Below are 19,368 nucleotides of genomic sequence, written 5' to 3' on the forward strand. Positions count from 1 at the left end.
GAGTTCTCATACAGGCTTTACACTAGGGAGAAATGGGAGATTAAACGTACTACATTCTGGATTTTACAAAACCAAGATTAAGGAATCGTCTTTGTGATGTGAAATAAAATCCCCAGAAAAAAATAGCACCCAAGCAGGAAATCTTCCAGCATATCTCACAAAAGAAGCATCTGGTTAAATGCTTGAGTCACTTGTCCATCCCTCAGCCAGAACTGCTCCTCACAGTTTCCTTGACAATTCTAAGGACCTGGGAGCCTCCATCAGGATTGATTGTCATTAAAGGGAGAAAGATCATCCTGGTGAAGGGCTATTTTAGCTAATAAAAAGCAATAATCTGTGATGTTTTGCTATGCCTCTTTCTCAAATAAAAAGCAAATTTAGATTGAGAAGATAATTGACAAAATATTTACCTGGAAGTAGTTCCTGGAAAGTGTACCTTCCTTTACAGGTCTGGAGAGCCAACATGTAAGTTTATATGCGATTTTGTGAGGCCAACTCCTGTTTCTGGTTGAATCGATGACTTAGTCTTAAATTTAAGTTGTGCTCCTTGTAAATGCATTTTAAAATTCTTTCTATAAGCTCTTGACTCACAGTAGTCTGGGTTATAATTTATAATTTAATAAGTATAATTTACTATAAGTAAATAGTCTGGGTTATAATCTAATAAATATTTACCCACTAATGCATTGTCATCTGTGAGCTGTAGTCTGATGCATTACCGGTCTCAGGAGACAATCCATTTAACCACATTGATGCAGGGTAAGGTAAAGACATGAATCTTGCTAGGCTTCTTGGTTATACCAACTGGTGCCATGTTTGTAATACAATTCACCCAAGGTACTTGTAAAGGAATGTATTCTGAAATTGTTGCTACTCGATAATCTGACCAAAAGTTAGCATAAAAGTAAATGTATTTATGAAGGATTGTCTGAGATAAATGCAACTCGTCTGTTCTTCTGAATTAGAGAACACAAAAATCAAATGGCTTCAGAGAGCATAGGCACATATAAGTTACACCACAAAGTGTTGTGGTGTGGATATTAAGAGATGGAGATGAGCATTATGGTTATCTGTTGGGTGGATTCCATACGATGCAGCACAAGCAAACTCATTCCCATGCCTATCTTTGGTTTGCAGCCTGCCTATGTTTACTCTCTACCAGCTGGTCAACCTATTATCACTCTTAGATTAAATGTGTGCTTCAGAATGCTACCTGAACTCTATTTTTTACACCCTGTTACAATTGATTGTACTGAAATTTGACCCGTCACTAAGGTTTGAAGACATTTTTGGCTGAAGATCAAGGCAGGTTTGTGCTCTATGCTATATTTTAATTAACTAGGCATTTTTGTTTGTTTGTTTCTTATAAAGCAGCGAGTTTAATAAAGCTGCTGTAGTTCTCTGAGAATATATCATAAATAGTGATCAGATCATAATCCACACTGTCCTCAATTCTACGCCTCTAGGAATCCTTGTTCCTGGTTCAAAAATAAAAATAGTGGAAACCTTCCCGCCCCTACTCCCTCTGCTACTCATGCTGGCTTTGTCTTCCTCCCAGGAACAGGGTAGAGTTGTACCTCTTTGTTCCATGGTAGGGATGGTCTGGGAGTAGTGCTGGCTCATGGGTTTTGAGCACAGTGGTCAGTTCCACTTCTGGTCTGGAGTAATTTGTTAACCAACATGAGTCCCATCAGGACCCAGTTTTCTTCGACTGTTGCTGCTGCTAATGTTCCAGAGAGTGATCGCCCTGTTAGCTGAGGTCAGTGAGAAACACAGTGACAAGAATTACCACTCAAAGTGGACATGCAGTATCCTTTATTGTTCTTTATTTCAAGTCAGTGAAATTTCAGGACGATTGGTTCCTGTATCCTATATGAGCTTGAATCCTCCTTGTGCCCACTTCCTTGTATCATTGGAAAAGTAGATATAGAGAAATTCAGGCTTAGATGAGCTCTCAGAACATGATTATTTCCTAGAGTTGAGATAATTTGATTCTGGTCTTTATAATCAGGATGACTGATAATGATAAAAATCCATCATTATCATATATTTGGACAATATATATACATATATCCATATTTGGAATATATATATATATATACACAAATATGTGTATATATATACACACACATATATACACACATATATAGATACACACATGTGTATATATAAATAAATAAACAAATTCTTCTACTTAAAACTCTTCATTTGTTTTCAATTAATTGAAAGTCTCAAGTCTGTTTTCTGGTGTATAAAGCCCTTCATGATTGGCCTCCAGCTTACATCTCTTAAGATATACACACACACACACACGTATCTACATTTGGAATATCTGTATATATAAATATATATATTTGTGTATATATATATTTATATATTTGTATATATATGTATATAATTGAGACACAAAAACCTGACTGTCTCTATTTTCTAATGATGACACTTAAAGTAGAATGAATGCATAATTTTTCTGGAAAAAATGACGTAAGAAGTCTATCGAACATAATGAAGCTTATATTCCTTTCCCTACATTATGAAACATTTTTAGAATGAAAAAGACAAGGCCTTGCATTAAGCTAGCTCTGCATACTCAAATGATAATTCAAGCGATGTCTTCTTAGATTATGACATGGCAAGTATGCAGTGGTTTTCCCGGCTCACGAAGAAAACACTTCATTATAATTAATGTAAGAGTGTTGTCGAGGGGACTTCCATTGCATTTCAGAAGATAAAATGTTTTCCTGATTAGTTTTGCTCCCTCAGAACAACTAGTTTGTTTTTATGTGGTAAATACAATGCTCATGTCTCCTTTTCTACACTGCCTTCTAGAAAGTTGTTTGCCAGATTTTAGGATCAGAACCAGCAAATAAAAAAGACCTTACAATACGTATTCTGCATGCTGACTTTAATCTTAACTATTAGATAAAAGTTAAAGAGGCTGGAATATTAAAATGCAGAGAACAAAAAGTAATAGTTAAGTTTATGGGCTTTGGAGTCAGATCACTTGTATTCAATTCTAGCTTTGCAACTTGGTAGCTGTATTAATTGATTCAGGCTCCTACAACAGAAGACCATAGAACAGGTGACTTAAAAACCACAGACATTTATTCCCACAGTTCTGGGACTTGAGAAGTCCAAGATCAAGACTGGCAGATTCACAGTCTGATGAAAGCCTTCTTCCTGGCTCACAGATGGTGATCCTCTAGCCATGTTCCCTCATGGTAGAGTGGCAAAGGAGTCCTCTGGGACCCTTTTTCCAAGGGTACAAACTTCATTCATGAGAACTCTACCCTCGCAACCTGATCATCTCTCAAGGGCCCCACCTCTTAATACCATCCCCTTGGGGGTTAGGTTTCAACATCTGAATTTTGGAAGAATATATTCAGTCTATAACAGTAGCTATATGACAAGTTATTTCACTTAGCAAGTTATTTTATTGTGCCTAAATTTCATCTTTAAAATGGGGATAATTTCCTCAGTGATTATGAGGATTAAAAGTGTTATTTTTAGACAACTACTAAGAAGACTCAGTAGTTCCATGAACACTACCAAGAGCATTTCCTGACATGTTAATTATTATAATTATTTCTCTAAAAATAAATGGCCAGTGATTTGAAGTCATTCCATGTGACTCAGTCAATTCAACATGACCTGAGAGCACATAGCATGACGAACAGTCTAGATCTTAGAAATACCAAGAAGAATTAGACTTGGCCTTTGTTTTAGCTCATGGGCTGTATTAGCCTAAAAAGAGAAAGATACATAAACAGATCATGTCAGAACAGTAGAGCAAAGTCAATAATAAGATGAATTATTTGGTGTTTGCTTAGACACAATTTGTCTATACACAATAAGTATAGACATTTCACTTTGAAATCTTCAAGAACATACTCATTTTTTTTATCCCCTCAACCAAAGTTTTTGAAAACGAGAAAGCACTTAGGGACTGTGGAATAGAATAGTTAACTAAAGGTGGGACGTTCAAATGATGCTATCCAGCAGTCATTTTGTAAGACAAGCTTACAAATAAATATAATTACAACTGTAATGAGTGACCTGGGAAAAGTGGAGGAAAGGGATGGTAGGAAGGTGAGAAAGCCTGTCCTGGCATTTGGAGAAGGTTCCCTAATAACGTCTTGTCTAAGCTGAGAGCTGAAGGACAAATGGCAGTTACCCAAAAGAAGGTATTTTCCAGACAAAAATAACAGGGAATAAAAGCTGCTGTCAATTGTTTGTCAGTTGCTTTCAGGTTCCAAAAAATAAAAGAAGGGAAGAATAGTTAGTATAATAAGGAAGTGAAAAAGTCGCATAAGTGATAATTATCATATCCTCAGAGCCCTTCACTGACCCTCCCCATATAACATAGCTCCCTTCACCCTGTCCTTCTCTTCCCTTTCACCACATTGCTGTACTTTTTAAAAAATTATCTTTGTGTTTTTATTGTATGTTTTCCTTAAATGGAATGTGAGTTCCATTTAAGATGGATCTTATTTTTCATACTCATCTCCATAACTACAACATTAAGAACCAAACTTGCGTAAGTCAATGGTGCTCAGTGAATGAAAAGAAAAAGGATTCAATGCTGGTAGTAAGAGAAGTAAGCTGGAGGCCAATCATGAAAGGTTTTATACACCAGAAAACAGATTTGAGACTTTCAATTAATTGAAAAAAAAATGAAGAGTTTTAAGTAGAAAGATTTGTCTTTTATTTTTATTTATTTTTTTAAGATTTTATTTATTTATTTGACAGAGATTACAAGTAGGCAAAGAGGTAGGCAGAGAGAGAGAGAGAGGAGGAGGAAGCAGGCTCCCTGCTGAGCAGAGAGCCTGATGCTGGTCTCCATCCCAGGACCCTGAGATCATGACCTGAGCCAAAGGCACAGGCTTAACCCACTGAACCACCCAGGCGCCCCAGGATTTGTCTTTTAAAATAATCATTTATTGTTGTGTCAAGGATAGATTTGAGAGACTGAAGAAGAGGATCATTGTGGTTGAGATCACTGGAATGGTAGTAGGAAGGATGGAAAATGGAAAATAATAAATTTGAGAATTAGTAAGAAAGTATAATTAACAGGGCTGGGTCGTTGATATGAGAGAATGAGAAGACTTAGTGTGATGTGAACAACTGCCAACACAGTGTAACATTTCAATGAGGAGGAGGATGTAGTTGTGTTCATTTGCTGCTTGTCTGATGGAATCTCGTAGAGATTCATTAACTTTCATAAATATGAGTAAATATGAGGTGTGTGAATCATCCAAAGGTGGTCAAGTAAGAACTAGCTAGAGAAGTGTCTAATCAGCAAAGAGAGATCTGGAGGCCATAAGCACAAAGGAGGAATTGAATCCATGGTAATAGATGACATTAACTCATGAGAAACTTCAGAGTTAGAATAGAAGAATGTCTGGAATGTATCCCTGAGGAACTCAGGACAAGGAGAAAGGGCCCACAAAGCAAAGTGTGGTAGACCTGAGGGAGGGAAACCTAAAGAACCTGGGTCATGGGAGCCATGGTGAGAGTGAGCTCCAAGAAAGAAGCCGTCTTCAATATAGTGGTTCTAAACACATCTCTAGGACAAAAGCCCTCCTGACTAGTGCATCTAATTAATAAATATTTAGATTTTATTTTCTCATACTTCTGTAATTGAGGAGTAATATTGAGGAAAGATTGTTGCTTAAAATTGAATCAGGGTTCCAACAGGACACTGGAAGATGGGACTGTTGACATGATGGTCCAGAGGAATGAGCCAGATTGGAGTGAGAATGCCCCAAAGAATAGCAACCAGTAGGGATGGAAAGAAGGCTGTAATTCTGAATCACACTGGGGTGTGTTGTATGTCATGAGTATATTGGGCATGGGCTCAAGTAAGAACTGTTGTCCATATTTTAGTTATTAGTCCTAGAGTTCCAAACCTCCCAAGTCCCAAGCTTGCTGCATTTGGATGGACAGTGAGGGTGGAGGAAGAGAAAAGAGTTGAAATTGGTGAAAGAAGTCAGAGAAGAGGAGGAGGAAAGATTGCCTTTAGGCTCAACACTCGAGAGTTGTTCACAACTAGCAGAGCCCTGGCAGGCATAAATGATGTTTGCATATCTCTGCTGTCATTGGAGATAGTCATTGAATTAATATGGAAATTGAATTTCTGATTTATCTCTGGTTCATGCCATTATAGATTCAAATTGTTAAAGAATGAGTGCATACTTTCTGAGTCATTTTCTTCCAGGAATGGTGTAGCTTGAGACAGCACCTTTGAAATCTGCATTATATCTTTCAGGACAGTATGTATTTGAGGGAAGCCAAAGATTACTGGCATAACTTCAGAACTTATGAAGTTTAAATCTATATTTTATAAACAATTGGACACTTAGCACAGCACTGGAATAAAAAGAGGACATACCTGTCTTTCCTCAGTAGAGGTCATTCTGATCAACAGTAATCACACTTAAAAAAAAGTAGAGGAGATGCAGAGGGCACCATTGTTGGCATATTTCATATGTAAGTTGACACCCTGGAAGTATTGAGAAATGGCCTCCTTCTTTCTCTTTTTGTTAAAGATTTTATTATTTATTTGACAGAGAGATAGAGAGAAATCTCAAGTAAGCAGAGCAGCAAACAGAGGGAGAGGGAGAAACGGGCTCTCTGCTAGCAGGGAGCCCAATGCAGGGCTCTATCCCAGGACCCTGCTATCATGACTGGAGCCAAAGGCAACTGCTCAACTGACTTGAGTCACCCAGGTGCCCCAAGAAACGGCCTCTTTCTAAATGAAAATTAATCCAACCCAAAGTATGAACACAGCATCACTTCAAAAGTGAATCTCCACATGAATCATCATCTGTGATTCATTCCTCCCCTGTATTTTAACATTGTACACCTTCATTTATCTGTCCATTTATTTAGCAAATATGTACACACATACCAAACATCATTATGCTGGTGAATAGCTCAGAGATGACATTTGCCCTCAAAGAGTTCACAGTCTAAACAGGAAAAGAAAAGGCATCAGCAATGACAAAGCACTGTGTTCATGTAACCCCCCAAGTTCCATGGGATTCTGAACCAGACTTGGGCAAAGTTGAGCCTGAGACCAAAAAGCCTAGATGAGAAGGGAGGAGAGTGGTTTAACCTTACCTTTTTTATTTCTCCCCCCAACAGAATTTCCCCTGAAGAGTGAGCCACGTTCCCCCTTTTAAACCACAGCCCAAATCTGCTCAAGATTTCCACATGTTGATATTGACAAAAACACCACTAAATACTAAGAATGAAGAGAAAAAAATTTAGAATATACAAACAGCATAGAAATAGTCAAATTTTCAGCGTAAGGTTTTGAACTTTAAGGTAACTATACATTGAGTCCAAAGAAGTAGTTAGTAGTTAGTGCATCTTTGCTTACATCTAGCCTTGAGTTCTGCTCTCCTCAATCCACATCATCTTGGGGAAGGGACGTTTGTTTCTATCAGCGGGGAAGGAAAGTTCTAGGGAACTGTCCATTTCCCAGGAAAAACTAAAAAAAAAAAATTACTTCACATAAATACCTTTCATTTTTAATCTCCTTCCTGGCAAATGAGAGAATTTTCTGCCCACATCTAACTGACGTGTCTAAGGTACCCAACAAAATGAATTATCTAATGCTCATAGTACAAAAGGTGATGATTTTACCAGTGTTACTTTCATGATGTAACACCATGTGTAATGTGCTCATATACAATACTAAAGGATACTAAAAATTACAGAAAAGTAAGAAAATACCCAAATCATGATGAAGACTTAACAAAGGAAGGCATGGCCTAACTTCTTAGGGGCTCCTACTGACCCAATCTCTCTAATGCGAGTACCAAAATAGTGATGTTGATGCATTTTAACCCATCAAACAAAATCATTATTTATTCATCTCTACTGATATAAATAAATGAATGTGCAAGATAAAAACTTTCCTTACTATAGAACGCAAACTAATACATGTAGATGGAATTAGAAAACCCACATTTGGAAATCATCATTGTAATAATTGATTCAGACAAAAGCCATCAGAGTCTAAAGGATGAAAGTTTAAAGAGTAAGAAGATAATATGTAGTTTCAAATATCTCCACGCAAGGGAAATTTGTTACTTTATGGTCGAGAAAGATGGTAGTCAATGCCTTAACCAACTGATCAACGTTCAGTGCCTTCTGATATGGTACACTGTAAAGAACAGGGCACTACTGTTCCTATTAAAATACCATAATCTGAGTTTAAAATGAGGAAACATCAGATAAGCCGAAAGTGGAAGACATTCAAAATATCAGGTCTACACGGATCCAAAATATCAAGATCCCAAAAGGTGAGAAAAGACTGACCGAAATATTCCACACTGAAGACTAAAGAGATAGGATGCCAAAATGTAACACAATTCTCGATTAAATCCTGGACTGGTTGGAAAAATGTTTTTCTGCTACAAAGGCCATTTTTGGGACAATTGCTCAAATAAGAATGGGTTTCTAGGATTAGATGGTAATTTTTTTTAACATCAATCTGATTTTGTTGGATGAACTAGAGTTATGTAGGAGGAGATTGTTATTTTCTTTTAGAAAATACACATGGGTATTTCAGGGTAATAGGCCATCATGTCTGCAAATTATACTCAAATAGTTCAAGAGGAAAACATAAATGATAGAGATAGAGATAAATATAACATTTGGACAAATGTTAATAAATGAGGAACTTGGGAGCATTTTTTTGGTTTTTTATTTTATTTTATTTTATTTTTCTACTGTTCTTGCAACACATTTGTTAATGTTTAAATTATTTCAAAATTTAAAAAAAAATAGTGAAGCAAATATGGAACCAAAAGGTAAGTGGCATTATCTATATTTCAATGTTACTTCATACTTTTTCAAGCATTATCCTATACTACATTGAAGGTAAAATTACACTTCAATTTATTTTTTCTTTATCTTAGGTTTGGTCTTCTGCCTCAATGAACAACAGTTTTTAACAAAACATACACAGGTTGTAAAGTATGACTAATATACAAACTTGCAAAAATAATTTAATTATTAAGAAATTTTAAAAAGCTTATTAAGTTAAAAAAAACAGTCTTGATCTTATTGCTTTCTTTTTCCAGCTGATATAAATGGAACACTCAGACATTCAGCTTTGTTCCTGAAAGACACAACAATACAACTCAATTTGCTCACCCTTTCTCTCTTTGCCAGGTTTCTTATGTCAAAGCTATTGACATTTGGATGGCAGTATGCCTCCTTTTTGTGTTTTCAGCACTTCTGGAATATGCAGCTGTAAATTTTGTATCAAGACAACACAAAGAACTTCTGAGATTTCGACGAAAGAGAAAGAATAAGGTAGGCAATTAAAAGCATTGGGTTTGGCAGGATACCAGTTTTCACTGAAAAGTAAATTTGTTATATGAAATAGAATGGTGCAGAGAGGAAGTGAAGTCTGAGAACCAAAAGATACAAATATTTCTTTGGTTTTGTTCAATCAAAACTGAAATTGTCAAAAATACCTTCAGGAATAAAATGGTGACATGCAGTTCTCCTTTACACAGCATATCTACTGGCATGAGAGATTTATCAACCTCTTCCTAATGTACTTCTTGGAACAACACCATTTTTTGCTTCAATTATCAAAATATGTCATTTCTTACTTGCAAACGTGAAAGTGTTCCTGATGGTCTTACTTGACATGTCACTGGCTATGGCTATTAAGTTGTTCCTTTTATCAAACAATTTCCTTTCATTGTTTCCATAAAATACCACCTATTTGTTAATGCTATGACATTCATGTAGAACCATGTGGTCTCTTGCTCATGCATACTTTCATGTTTTTAAGATATTTATACTGATTTATACTGAATCTCTAAAGATATTTATACTGAATTAAGATATTTATACTGAATATAAGATATTTATACTGAAACACAAGAAGGTGTTATTATTGCCTTGTCATACCTGTTAAATGAAACCCAGAAGAAATTGTATTGAGAATATCATTAGAAGACCACAGGAAGTTGCAGAAGTAATCTCATAATTGAATTTGGATGTACAGAATGGAGTTGTTCCCCTCTATTAAGACTTGCAATGTTTTCTTTATGTGCACATGAGCCCGATCAACCCCCTTTCTTCCTCTGGAAGGGAGAGTTTCTATTGACCGGCATATCTATGAGTTTACTTCTTTTCATGTGAATGTGCCAACTGACATTTAAAAGCAAATGGACACATACGCAATAGAGAAATATCAAAGTTTATGCAATAGGAGAAATTATGGCCAGAATCTGATGTATTGGAATATTTAAGTCAAAACATACTCAAACCTTAGAAATAATACTCTGGTTCCTATAAGATGCGTTTTTAAGGACTTTGAAAGGATTTAATTTTTTTTGAGGTTTTCTTGTGGTTTCTGAATTATTCACTGCAATTTGCATGTTCATAAAATTTTTTAAAGCCCTAAGCTCATGATCTCTCAGTACGGAGCATTAAACATATTCTAAAGTAATAATGAATTCAGTCATGTCTGACTCCCTCATCATGATAAGTACCCAAATCTCAGTATCATGGAAGGAACATCAAGGACTGTGATCCTCTGAGTAACTCATGGGTGGGATGAAAATAGTGTCTGAGCTTTTATTTGATCAAGTTGGTATGAAAATAAAAGCATATCACTGGTATACTGAAACATATTTTAATAGAGAGGTTCACTTTTCTCTATCTCTTTCTCCCCACCACACCCCCATCTACAGTTTTCCTTATACTTTTCTCCATCTTTTTCTCTCTCTTTCCTCCCCTTTTTTCTCCCTCCCTACTGCCTACTTGCTCCTCTTTCCTCTAATGACACTTGGCACTGGATGAAACACTATCACAGGACAAAAAAATGCTGTATCACAACAGTGAAGTTCCTGTTTTCCTTTCCCTTAAAAGACTGATACAGATGATTTTTCCTTCTAATGTCATTAATCTGAAGTAAAGTAATATTTATTTCCCTTTCTCATTTTGGTTTGCATTTTCACTTTTATTTTTCCATTTCTCTGCCTTTCTCCTCCTTCCTATACAATGTAGAATGTATCAACCAGGTGCTGGAAAATATTAGGGATGTAATGTCCAAAGGGCGACTGAGAGTTCACATTCCACACCCACCACACATCCAACAGCCACAGTGTCCAATGGGTAACAGAATAGACTGTAACTGTAGATGCTCAGTTTTGGTTCTCCTTTAAAAACAAACAAACAAACAAACAAACAAATTATCCTACCAAAGTAGCTCTTGAGTTTCACTCCCTGTAAGATTATCAGGATATATAGTTAAGCCCATAACTTTTTGCTCAAAGAAAGACAAGATTAAATTTTCTAAGGAGTGGCTCTCTAGGAAAATATAGAAATGCAAAAAGAGTAATATCTTATTATTTTCTAATGACCAGTCGAAATATTCAGGGAGTGAATATTGTAGTGGAGATTTAGTGCAAGAAAATTTAGTGTTTTGTTTTTAGTTCATTTCATACTTGGGGGGTTGGATACCTTGCATATGTGAATATTGATTAATTTGATACATATGTATGTGTAAATGATATATGCAATTAAAAACAGTTGTGCAATTATATTTACTCATATATGACTTGATTTTCTGGTTTCTCAATCCCTCTTGGTCCACTTTACCTTCCCACAGACAGAAGCTTTTGCATTGGAGAAGTTTTACCGTTTCTCAGACACGGTAAATTCACTTTCTTAACTCTAAGTAGAGGAATGTGGTCATCAGTGAAAAAAGCAGAGAGCGTATTCTGCACCCATGCAGTGTTTGGTGGGGAAACACAGCCCCTTGCACAGTTAAAGTTAAATAATCATCATGACCCTTCAGCTAAGGATATATTCTCTTTTTCAACCTCCATTTGTCTTCCCTCACTCAGTAAAAATATTTAAATATTATCCTTCATCTAACCAACTGAGTTATTTGATTCGTCAAAATGATCTTTAAATATACATTAAACAAAAATAACACATATAATCTTATAATAGTCTACATGGAAGAAATAGTCATTTGTCTTGACAAAATTAGTTCCAAAAATTCATGAAAATTTATTTGTACAAATAAGTTCTAAATGCACCGTTTCTTGTCAGAAAGTAGAGAACTATAAATAAGGCAAAAATAAAATACTTTCTCCAACCTATGTATCTCTAGAATCCCTTCTTAATATTAAGAAAAGTTGAGATTCTTTATAATAAAGGGGCAATTTTGGTATTTGATAACAGCATCCTTTGAGATGTTTGATTAAAAAGAGATCACAAGGTCACATGTCTAATATAATAGCTGAATAGTTAGAAAGGTAGTCTATGCTAGAGCAGATTAGTTTTGGAATGGACCACTATAATATAGCATTCGATGATTGCATTTAAACATACTCAAGCCAAGAATTTGGGCTGGGAAATAATAAACAGTCCAGTCTATTAAAACTAAATTTCTAGGGACACCTGTGTGGCTCAGCTGGTTACGCGGCTGCCTTCAGGTCATGATCCCAACATCCTGGGATCCAGTCCCACATTGGGCTCCTTGCACAGCAGGGAGTCTGCTTCTCCCTCTGCCTCTGCCTGCCACTCTGTCTGCCTGTGCTCACTCTCTCTGACAAATAAATAAATAAAATCTTAAAAAAAACCCAAAAACTAAATTTCTGAAATAAAGTGCATTTAAACATACCTCCCCGGATGATTCTGCTGCACACCTTGGTTAAGAATGGCTGTAACATTAGATGCACGGACCAGAAACATGTTACATTCATCTAATTGAAAGTTTCTCAATTTCATACAATGTATCTAGAGCCAGTATTATTTTAAAGCACTTACTAAGTTTTCTTATATTATAACATGTAATCATTCAATTATTTTTTCTACTAATATTGTATATTTGTTCCCAACATAGCTAGGCACTTCCCACTTCACCTTTATTTTTTCAGCCCTGAGGGAAAAAATTCACTTGATCCAATTACTTTTACTTAATTATCTTAACTATAATTTTGACAAATTTTAATTGCTTTGTGTTTGCATAACACAAATAGCTTCTTTGGGAGAAAATATATTTAAATTTCTAGTAACTAAGCAGTTAATGCCTATAGGAGCCTTAGTATAAAAAATACATTTAATTAAGTATTGCTTTACAAGAACAATGCACAAAGAAGTCTGATGAAAACTTAGGTTTACTTCAGCAGCAATCAATCAATACTTATTTTTTTAAAAGAAACAGTATGGTAATGCAAAGACATTCATTAGAAATTTATGCATTCCATTTATTTTGTAATAATGCAAATTTGGGGGTGACCATTTTGACTTTTTGAAAACTGTTTTTCTCAACCTAATGACCCTCTGGGCTGACCAAATTGATCATTTTTAAAAAAATATGTATTTTGCTTAGAAACAGAGCAATGTAAATCTTTAAATCGACATAATCTAAATGAGTCTAAATGAGCTAAATGTTGGTCCCAAGTCCTTTATCTTCAGGAGTACAGACTTAACATAGTTTCCCCAAGCACTCTAAGTTGGCACAATAGGCAAAGTAAATAAAATAGTTTCAATATAAAAAGTTTGTTACACCTGGTGATTCACAGACCTGGGGATAAAAATATATGTTTATAAAAAATATATGTTTATAAAAAAAAAAAAAAAAGTTTGTTACAGCAGGGGACCTTACACTATTCCTAGGAAAGTTTTAACTTGGTTCAGCATTGGCTTAGCATTATACGGAATCTCTTGTATCTGACCCTTTCCCTATTAAGGTATAAGCGGTCTTTGATGAAAGACTACAAGTTTGCTCTTGCATCCAAAGTTCCCCACCCCACACTGCCATAGCCTGCTGTGTGCTGATTACCCACTGCACCATGTCCTAGACGCTTCTCCCCAGTGCTGTATATGTATGGGTGTATGCATGATATGAAAATACTTTGGTCAGAAGTTTGCTCCTCCCACGTGTGATATCATCACTTTAATCCCGCAAGGGTATAAAGATGCGCCAAAATGTTTCTGAATCTATGTTCTTTTTTAAAAGAAATGGCTGATACGGGGTTGCATTGCATTTCACGTAGCTTCTCCTGCATCACGGTGTACAGATGCAATGGTTTGCGGAGAGAAGACATGACCCACGGTATTCTAGCGCCTCTAGCTTCCTGCTTGTTATTGTGTAGTCGTTATTATGTACATGCTCAGATGAAATAAAGATGGACCGTTAGTTCTAGATTTGAGAAAGAACCACCAAGTTTAGATTCTGCGAGCCACGATGGCTATCTTTTTACGATTAAGATATCACTGACTGCATTTTGACTATCTGTACAAAACTTGTCATTATTTTATTGACTTACGTGTTTACATGCTGTCTTACTTCAAAAATAACTCAGGGTAATTTCTAAGGATAACAAATGATTGTTTTTACTAATGTGAATCTCAATGACTCTGATTTACAGGGGTTTGAAATTTTATCCTCTCAGGTAAAGCAGATATTGTAAGAATTTAATGATTTCCTGCAAACAAATTTCTGGAGTTTGTGTTAAATACACCTAATTCTTAGTTATGTCCCTGTGAAATATCTGATTAGGAAAATAGTATTCAACAAACTAATACAATCTCTACTTAATCTAATTTTACATGCATTATAGTGAATTTCATCTCAAATTAAAGTGTACATACTGCCTTTACAACAAATTGTCTATTTATAATGTATTATTTTATGCTAGTCCATAATTCTGAATTCACACTAAATGAATCTAACATACTGTGCTAGGGCTAGATATATGGGTGTTTAAAAAGTATTTTACTGATTTCTCATCAATCTCCTAAAATGTATGTATTCCATTTTTATATTGTTTTAAGTGTTCATCTTTTTAAGCTTACATTTTGCCATTTAACAACTTCCAGACCATTTCTGAATCTAAATTCAATACACCAAACATGAACTTGACTAATTCATAGCTAATTCATGTGTCATCAACAATAAATGCAAAATTCTCCTGGAAATTAGATTTCAAAGAGTTTTATATTGACAGTTGACTTGTAACTATGAAGTATCTTTAACATCATCTATAATTATATTTTTTAAGCTTTCCAAATTTCAAAATAATATAGAAATGTATATAAATGTATTAAACTGAATGCTTTATTTTCAACTCGTGTTTATTTTGGAAAAAGAATTTTTAGTTTATTTACATAGTTCATCTTACCTCAGCATTTTCTAAGCGATGGTGATTTTTCTCAGCAAAAATAAGCCATTGTTATGTTCCTTAGTAATTTTTTTTCAAAATCCACACATTGAAATCATGTAAGTGGAAATTAATAGCAATTCACTTTTCCTTCCTTTGTCACTTTCCTATCTGGCAATTAGAAGTTACACAAAATGATTTCAACAGAAAGACCTCTGGCATAATTACTGAACATCTTGAATGTATATAGAACAGACAAAGGCACCTACCAGGGAAGAAACATTAGGATGAAAATAATGTATTTAATGGTGTTGTATCTCACAGCAGTTCACACAATAAATCATCACTCATGCTATCTTAGAGGATGTATGTTTTATTACCACTCATTAGTAAGCCTCATGTCTTCACCATTTCCACACCCAAAAATGAGATTTTATTTCTTTGGTCATTTTTGAGGACTAAGAAGAGGATAGGAAATTAATTCTTATCTCACGTGTATGTTAATATATATCTTTTTGTGATGGAAATGAAACAATTCAACTGAATGACAAAGTCTACGCTTGGATTTTCTATTTTTAATATTTCTAGTTATAATATACATGTTAGTATGAGTCAGTCTTTGGCCTAATCCTCTAAGAAAATGAAAAAGCATATGGAATGTTTCCCAGTGTGGTATCGATGCTTAATTACTGAAACATTTTTCTCACTTTCAAGCTTAGTGAAAACGGGTCCTCTTATTGAAAGAATTATATACTAACTAAATGGATTTTTACATTTTTCATTGCCTACCCTTCTAACTTGCTTAAAGCATATTAGGAAGGTTTTATCTGTGAATAAATTAAGCCATTTCTTCACTTTTACCTTTTTAATCAGCCATGTTCTTTTGCTCATTTTTAGTTCATTCTATTTAATCTTTTAATCATTGCCTATATTTTGAGTTGGAAAGTGCTTAACTTTATGAATATCAAATATTGGCTAACACATAGTGTTGGATACAAAAGTTTTAGGTGTTTGTCTAAACCCTTTGCTCATTTGGCCTTTAGTCTATTAGAAAATCAAGCTGAAGATGACTGCAGAAAACTGAATTATGCCCAAGAAATATTTGAGTACTAATTGGAATAAAGAATATCACTGTACAGCTAAACATACATAAACACAGGGTAATTTTAAGACTGAGTTTTACAAAACAAAGAAATTACTTTAATTATAAAATAGTTTGATGCTCCTTCTAATAATCTAATATTAATAGTAATCTATTGGAAATGTTTCATCCATTCTTAAAATTATTATTTTAAGTGTAGCCTTTGGAGGGGGGGAACTGCTATAGCCCAGTGATTTAACAGCACAACGACAAAAAAAATCACCCTCGCAGTCCGAGGGTCCTTGTTCTCTCCTTCATTCTCTGGCCATCTGGACTGTTGGGCCAGATTGCAAGCTGACCCAACAGAACTGATATCCTGTTTCTGAAGAAGCAAGATGTATCCATGTGCCTTATCTCACGGGCACATCCAAAATACTTGTGCTGTTTCATAGAACATGTTCAAAACACTGATGACTCCTTGATTGCAGAAACTAGATTTGCAAAGAATCTTAGCAGTCAGATAGCAAAACCCATCTATTATAACAGTATGACAGTGAAGGTTATGGCAGAAACATTATCTCTTCAGTTTTATGCCCTTGGTTAATTTTTAGTGCAACAGTACCCAAGTGCAAGGCCATTTACAGAGTCAGCAACTGGGCCGGCCTATTTTACATAGTACTTTGTTGAGAGTTTGGTATTTAAAATACCTAAGAGGACAATGATTCCAGTTGTTATTTGTAGTTTCCTTTCAGGTTGTGTATTATGCATAATAACACAATTATAATAAACAAAATATTGAAAAATACAATAACCTTAATTTGAGTACTTTATTAAGCATTTTATATTCTTTCCCTCACCCTAAAAAACCTTGCTAGATAGTGCTATACTCTTTCCCTGGGATAAGAAACCAAGAATTTGAGAGTTAAATTTGAAGGTGATCCATGCTCCAGGCAACAGGTGATGAATGCTTAATTATACATTTGCATTTTGAGTGTCAGTCTTGAGTCAGATTTTAAATTTGGATCATCTAATGTTTTTGCGACATAGGAAATAATTGAAAATTGCTTCTCTTAGCACATATGTTTCATAATTGCAAATACCCAACCTATTTTCAAATTTTTAGGACCTAAGTTCTCCTCAATATCTTGGTGTCATTGCCATTACCAGGGAATAAGTATTTGAAGTGTTTTTACTGAAATTCCAAAAATTTCTATTTTTTCAACTCCACAATTAATTGGAAATATGATACATTAGTGAAATCATCTTCCAGGTGCTTTTGAGAACAATAATGCACCAAATCACACTGTAACGCATAATTACCTGAAGCCAATTGTCCAGGATACCCATTGATGCTATTGATTTAAAAACGGATAAAGACACGGATCATATAGATTGCCTTGTGTATAGTCCTACTTAGAAACAGCTTTCCTGGGGCGCCTGGGTGGCTCAGTGGGTTAAGCCGCTGCCTTCGGCTCAGGTCATGATCTCAGGGTCCTGGGATCGAGTCCCACATCGGGCTCTCTGCTCAGCAGGGAGCCTGCTTCCCTCTCTCTCTCTCTCTGCCTGCCTCTCCATCTACTTGTGATTTCTCCCTGTCAAATAAATAAATAAAATCTTAAAAAAAGAAAAAGAAAAAGAAACAGCTTTCCTTAAAAGCAGAAATTATTAAATAATAAAATAATAGTTAAATACTAACACAAAAGTTATCCCAGACTATGTTTTCATAAAGTGCCACTTAAAATCTAAATTACAGTATTAGAAGAATCCAAAGATTGTTGCATCACTAAAAATTCAAAACTACTAGATAGATACTTTGTGCCTCTTGGAAATGCTTGTTTCCACAACTTGGCTGTGTGTTCTGGTCACCTAGAGAGTTTGGTGGTGGGACAACCTAAAGGCTATTAAGTTTGAACTTCCACAATTGCCTATCTAGAAAACTGGATCTCAGCAACTCCTCCCAGTGACGCCAAGACAGGTGTTAGCCTTGTATGAGAAACATTGCCTTCCCCAAGACTATCATTATTGCATGCATGTAGAATGATGGTAATCTTATAAGTTGTTGTCAAATTTTATAAGGGACCCACGCTACCTAAAGATGATTAAGTTTAAATTGTTCCAGTGTGTCAATTTTTCTATTAAAAAAAAAATCTAAATATCAAGTAGCTTTGTTCATTACCACACCAAAACCCTGATTACCGGTTTTAGGAAGCAACCATGCTTACGAGATAGAAATAAGCTTTGATTTCATATGTCATTTACTTAACTTTATAGATGGTCAAAAGGCGGGAGAAAGAGCAAAGAAAGTATCTTCCTCTAATGGAGAAGTTTCATGGGACTCAAACACATCAGATATTTTTGTCCCCTCACAAACAGAGAGTATGGATATCTTCCTAGTTTAAAAAGAAAAAGATATGTGTCATAAGCAGCAATGATCCCTTTAGCTAGAAAATGCAATCGTGGTCCTAGAAGCATTATATCAAGTATACAATATATACTCATATTTTCCATCAGAACTGTTATAACACAAAAGAAGTACCCGTGAGGCGGGAAGGACAGAATTGTGTCCCAGCATTGCTCCTGACCCTCACACTTCCATCATCAGACACTAGAAACTTATTAAAGGCATTCCTCGTTATGGTCATTCATAGCTACATGACCGACACACTCATCCAGTGAACTAGCCTGCTCACGTCCTTGTCACCCTATCTTCAGTAACAAGTGTTTTAATTGCTCATTCCAACTTCTATTTAAGTGTCTTTTTTATGTTGTTCTCTTGGGCCATTTTATACCATGGTCATGCTTAAATGTATTCCTTTCTCCAATGAGATCTGTTTCAGGAGCACAGACTGATATAAAAACACTTTGTTCCAAGCCATTAATAGTATTTTCAGCTGTGGCTTGTTAACAGTGTAAACAAAGACCAAGATGGACTCACTGTCTATTTCTGCCAAAATCCACTGAATCCTCCAGGAACCATAATCAAAGACCTTACTATTCCATCTGCCAGCTCTGTGTTAGCACTTACTCTCAGGAGATTTAGCTCAAAGGCAATGTTCAAGCAATATTTTCTTTCATTAATATTCAGGTCAAGATCCCACTACATCAGTGGCTCTATTGCACAATAGAGGACTG

The 19,368-nt window shown here is 35.4% G+C and overlaps 1 protein-coding gene and 1 long non-coding RNA gene across 7 annotated transcripts in view; one reads left to right on the forward strand and one right to left on the reverse strand.

Annotated features, from left to right (window-relative positions):
• Positions 1-19,368, forward strand: part of GLRA3 (glycine receptor alpha 3) — a 194,503-nt gene that overhangs the window by 168,069 nt on the left and 7,066 nt on the right. Inside the window, exon 8 of the mRNA XM_059177450.1 lies at positions 9,187-9,330. Coding sequence (XP_059033433.1) covers positions 9,187-9,330 — 144 coding nt within the window. The remainder of the gene's footprint in view (positions 1-9,186; positions 9,331-19,368) is intronic.
• Positions 1-19,368, reverse strand: part of LOC131833763 (uncharacterized) — a 127,944-nt gene that overhangs the window by 52,802 nt on the left and 55,774 nt on the right. For 4 of the 6 annotated variants that reach the window (XR_009354622.1, XR_009354623.1, XR_009354620.1 and 1 more), the window contains exon 3: positions 7,385-7,495. The exons of the other annotated variants lie outside the window; for them this stretch is intronic. This is a non-coding gene — a long non-coding RNA (uncharacterized LOC131833763). The remainder of the gene's footprint in view (positions 1-7,384; positions 7,496-19,368) is intronic. 6 annotated transcript variants of the gene reach the window in all.

The sequence above is a fragment of the Mustela lutreola genome, chromosome 1 (genome assembly GCF_030435805.1).
Source record: "Mustela lutreola isolate mMusLut2 chromosome 1, mMusLut2.pri, whole genome shotgun sequence".
Lineage (NCBI taxonomy): Eukaryota > Metazoa > Chordata > Mammalia > Carnivora > Mustelidae > Mustela > Mustela lutreola.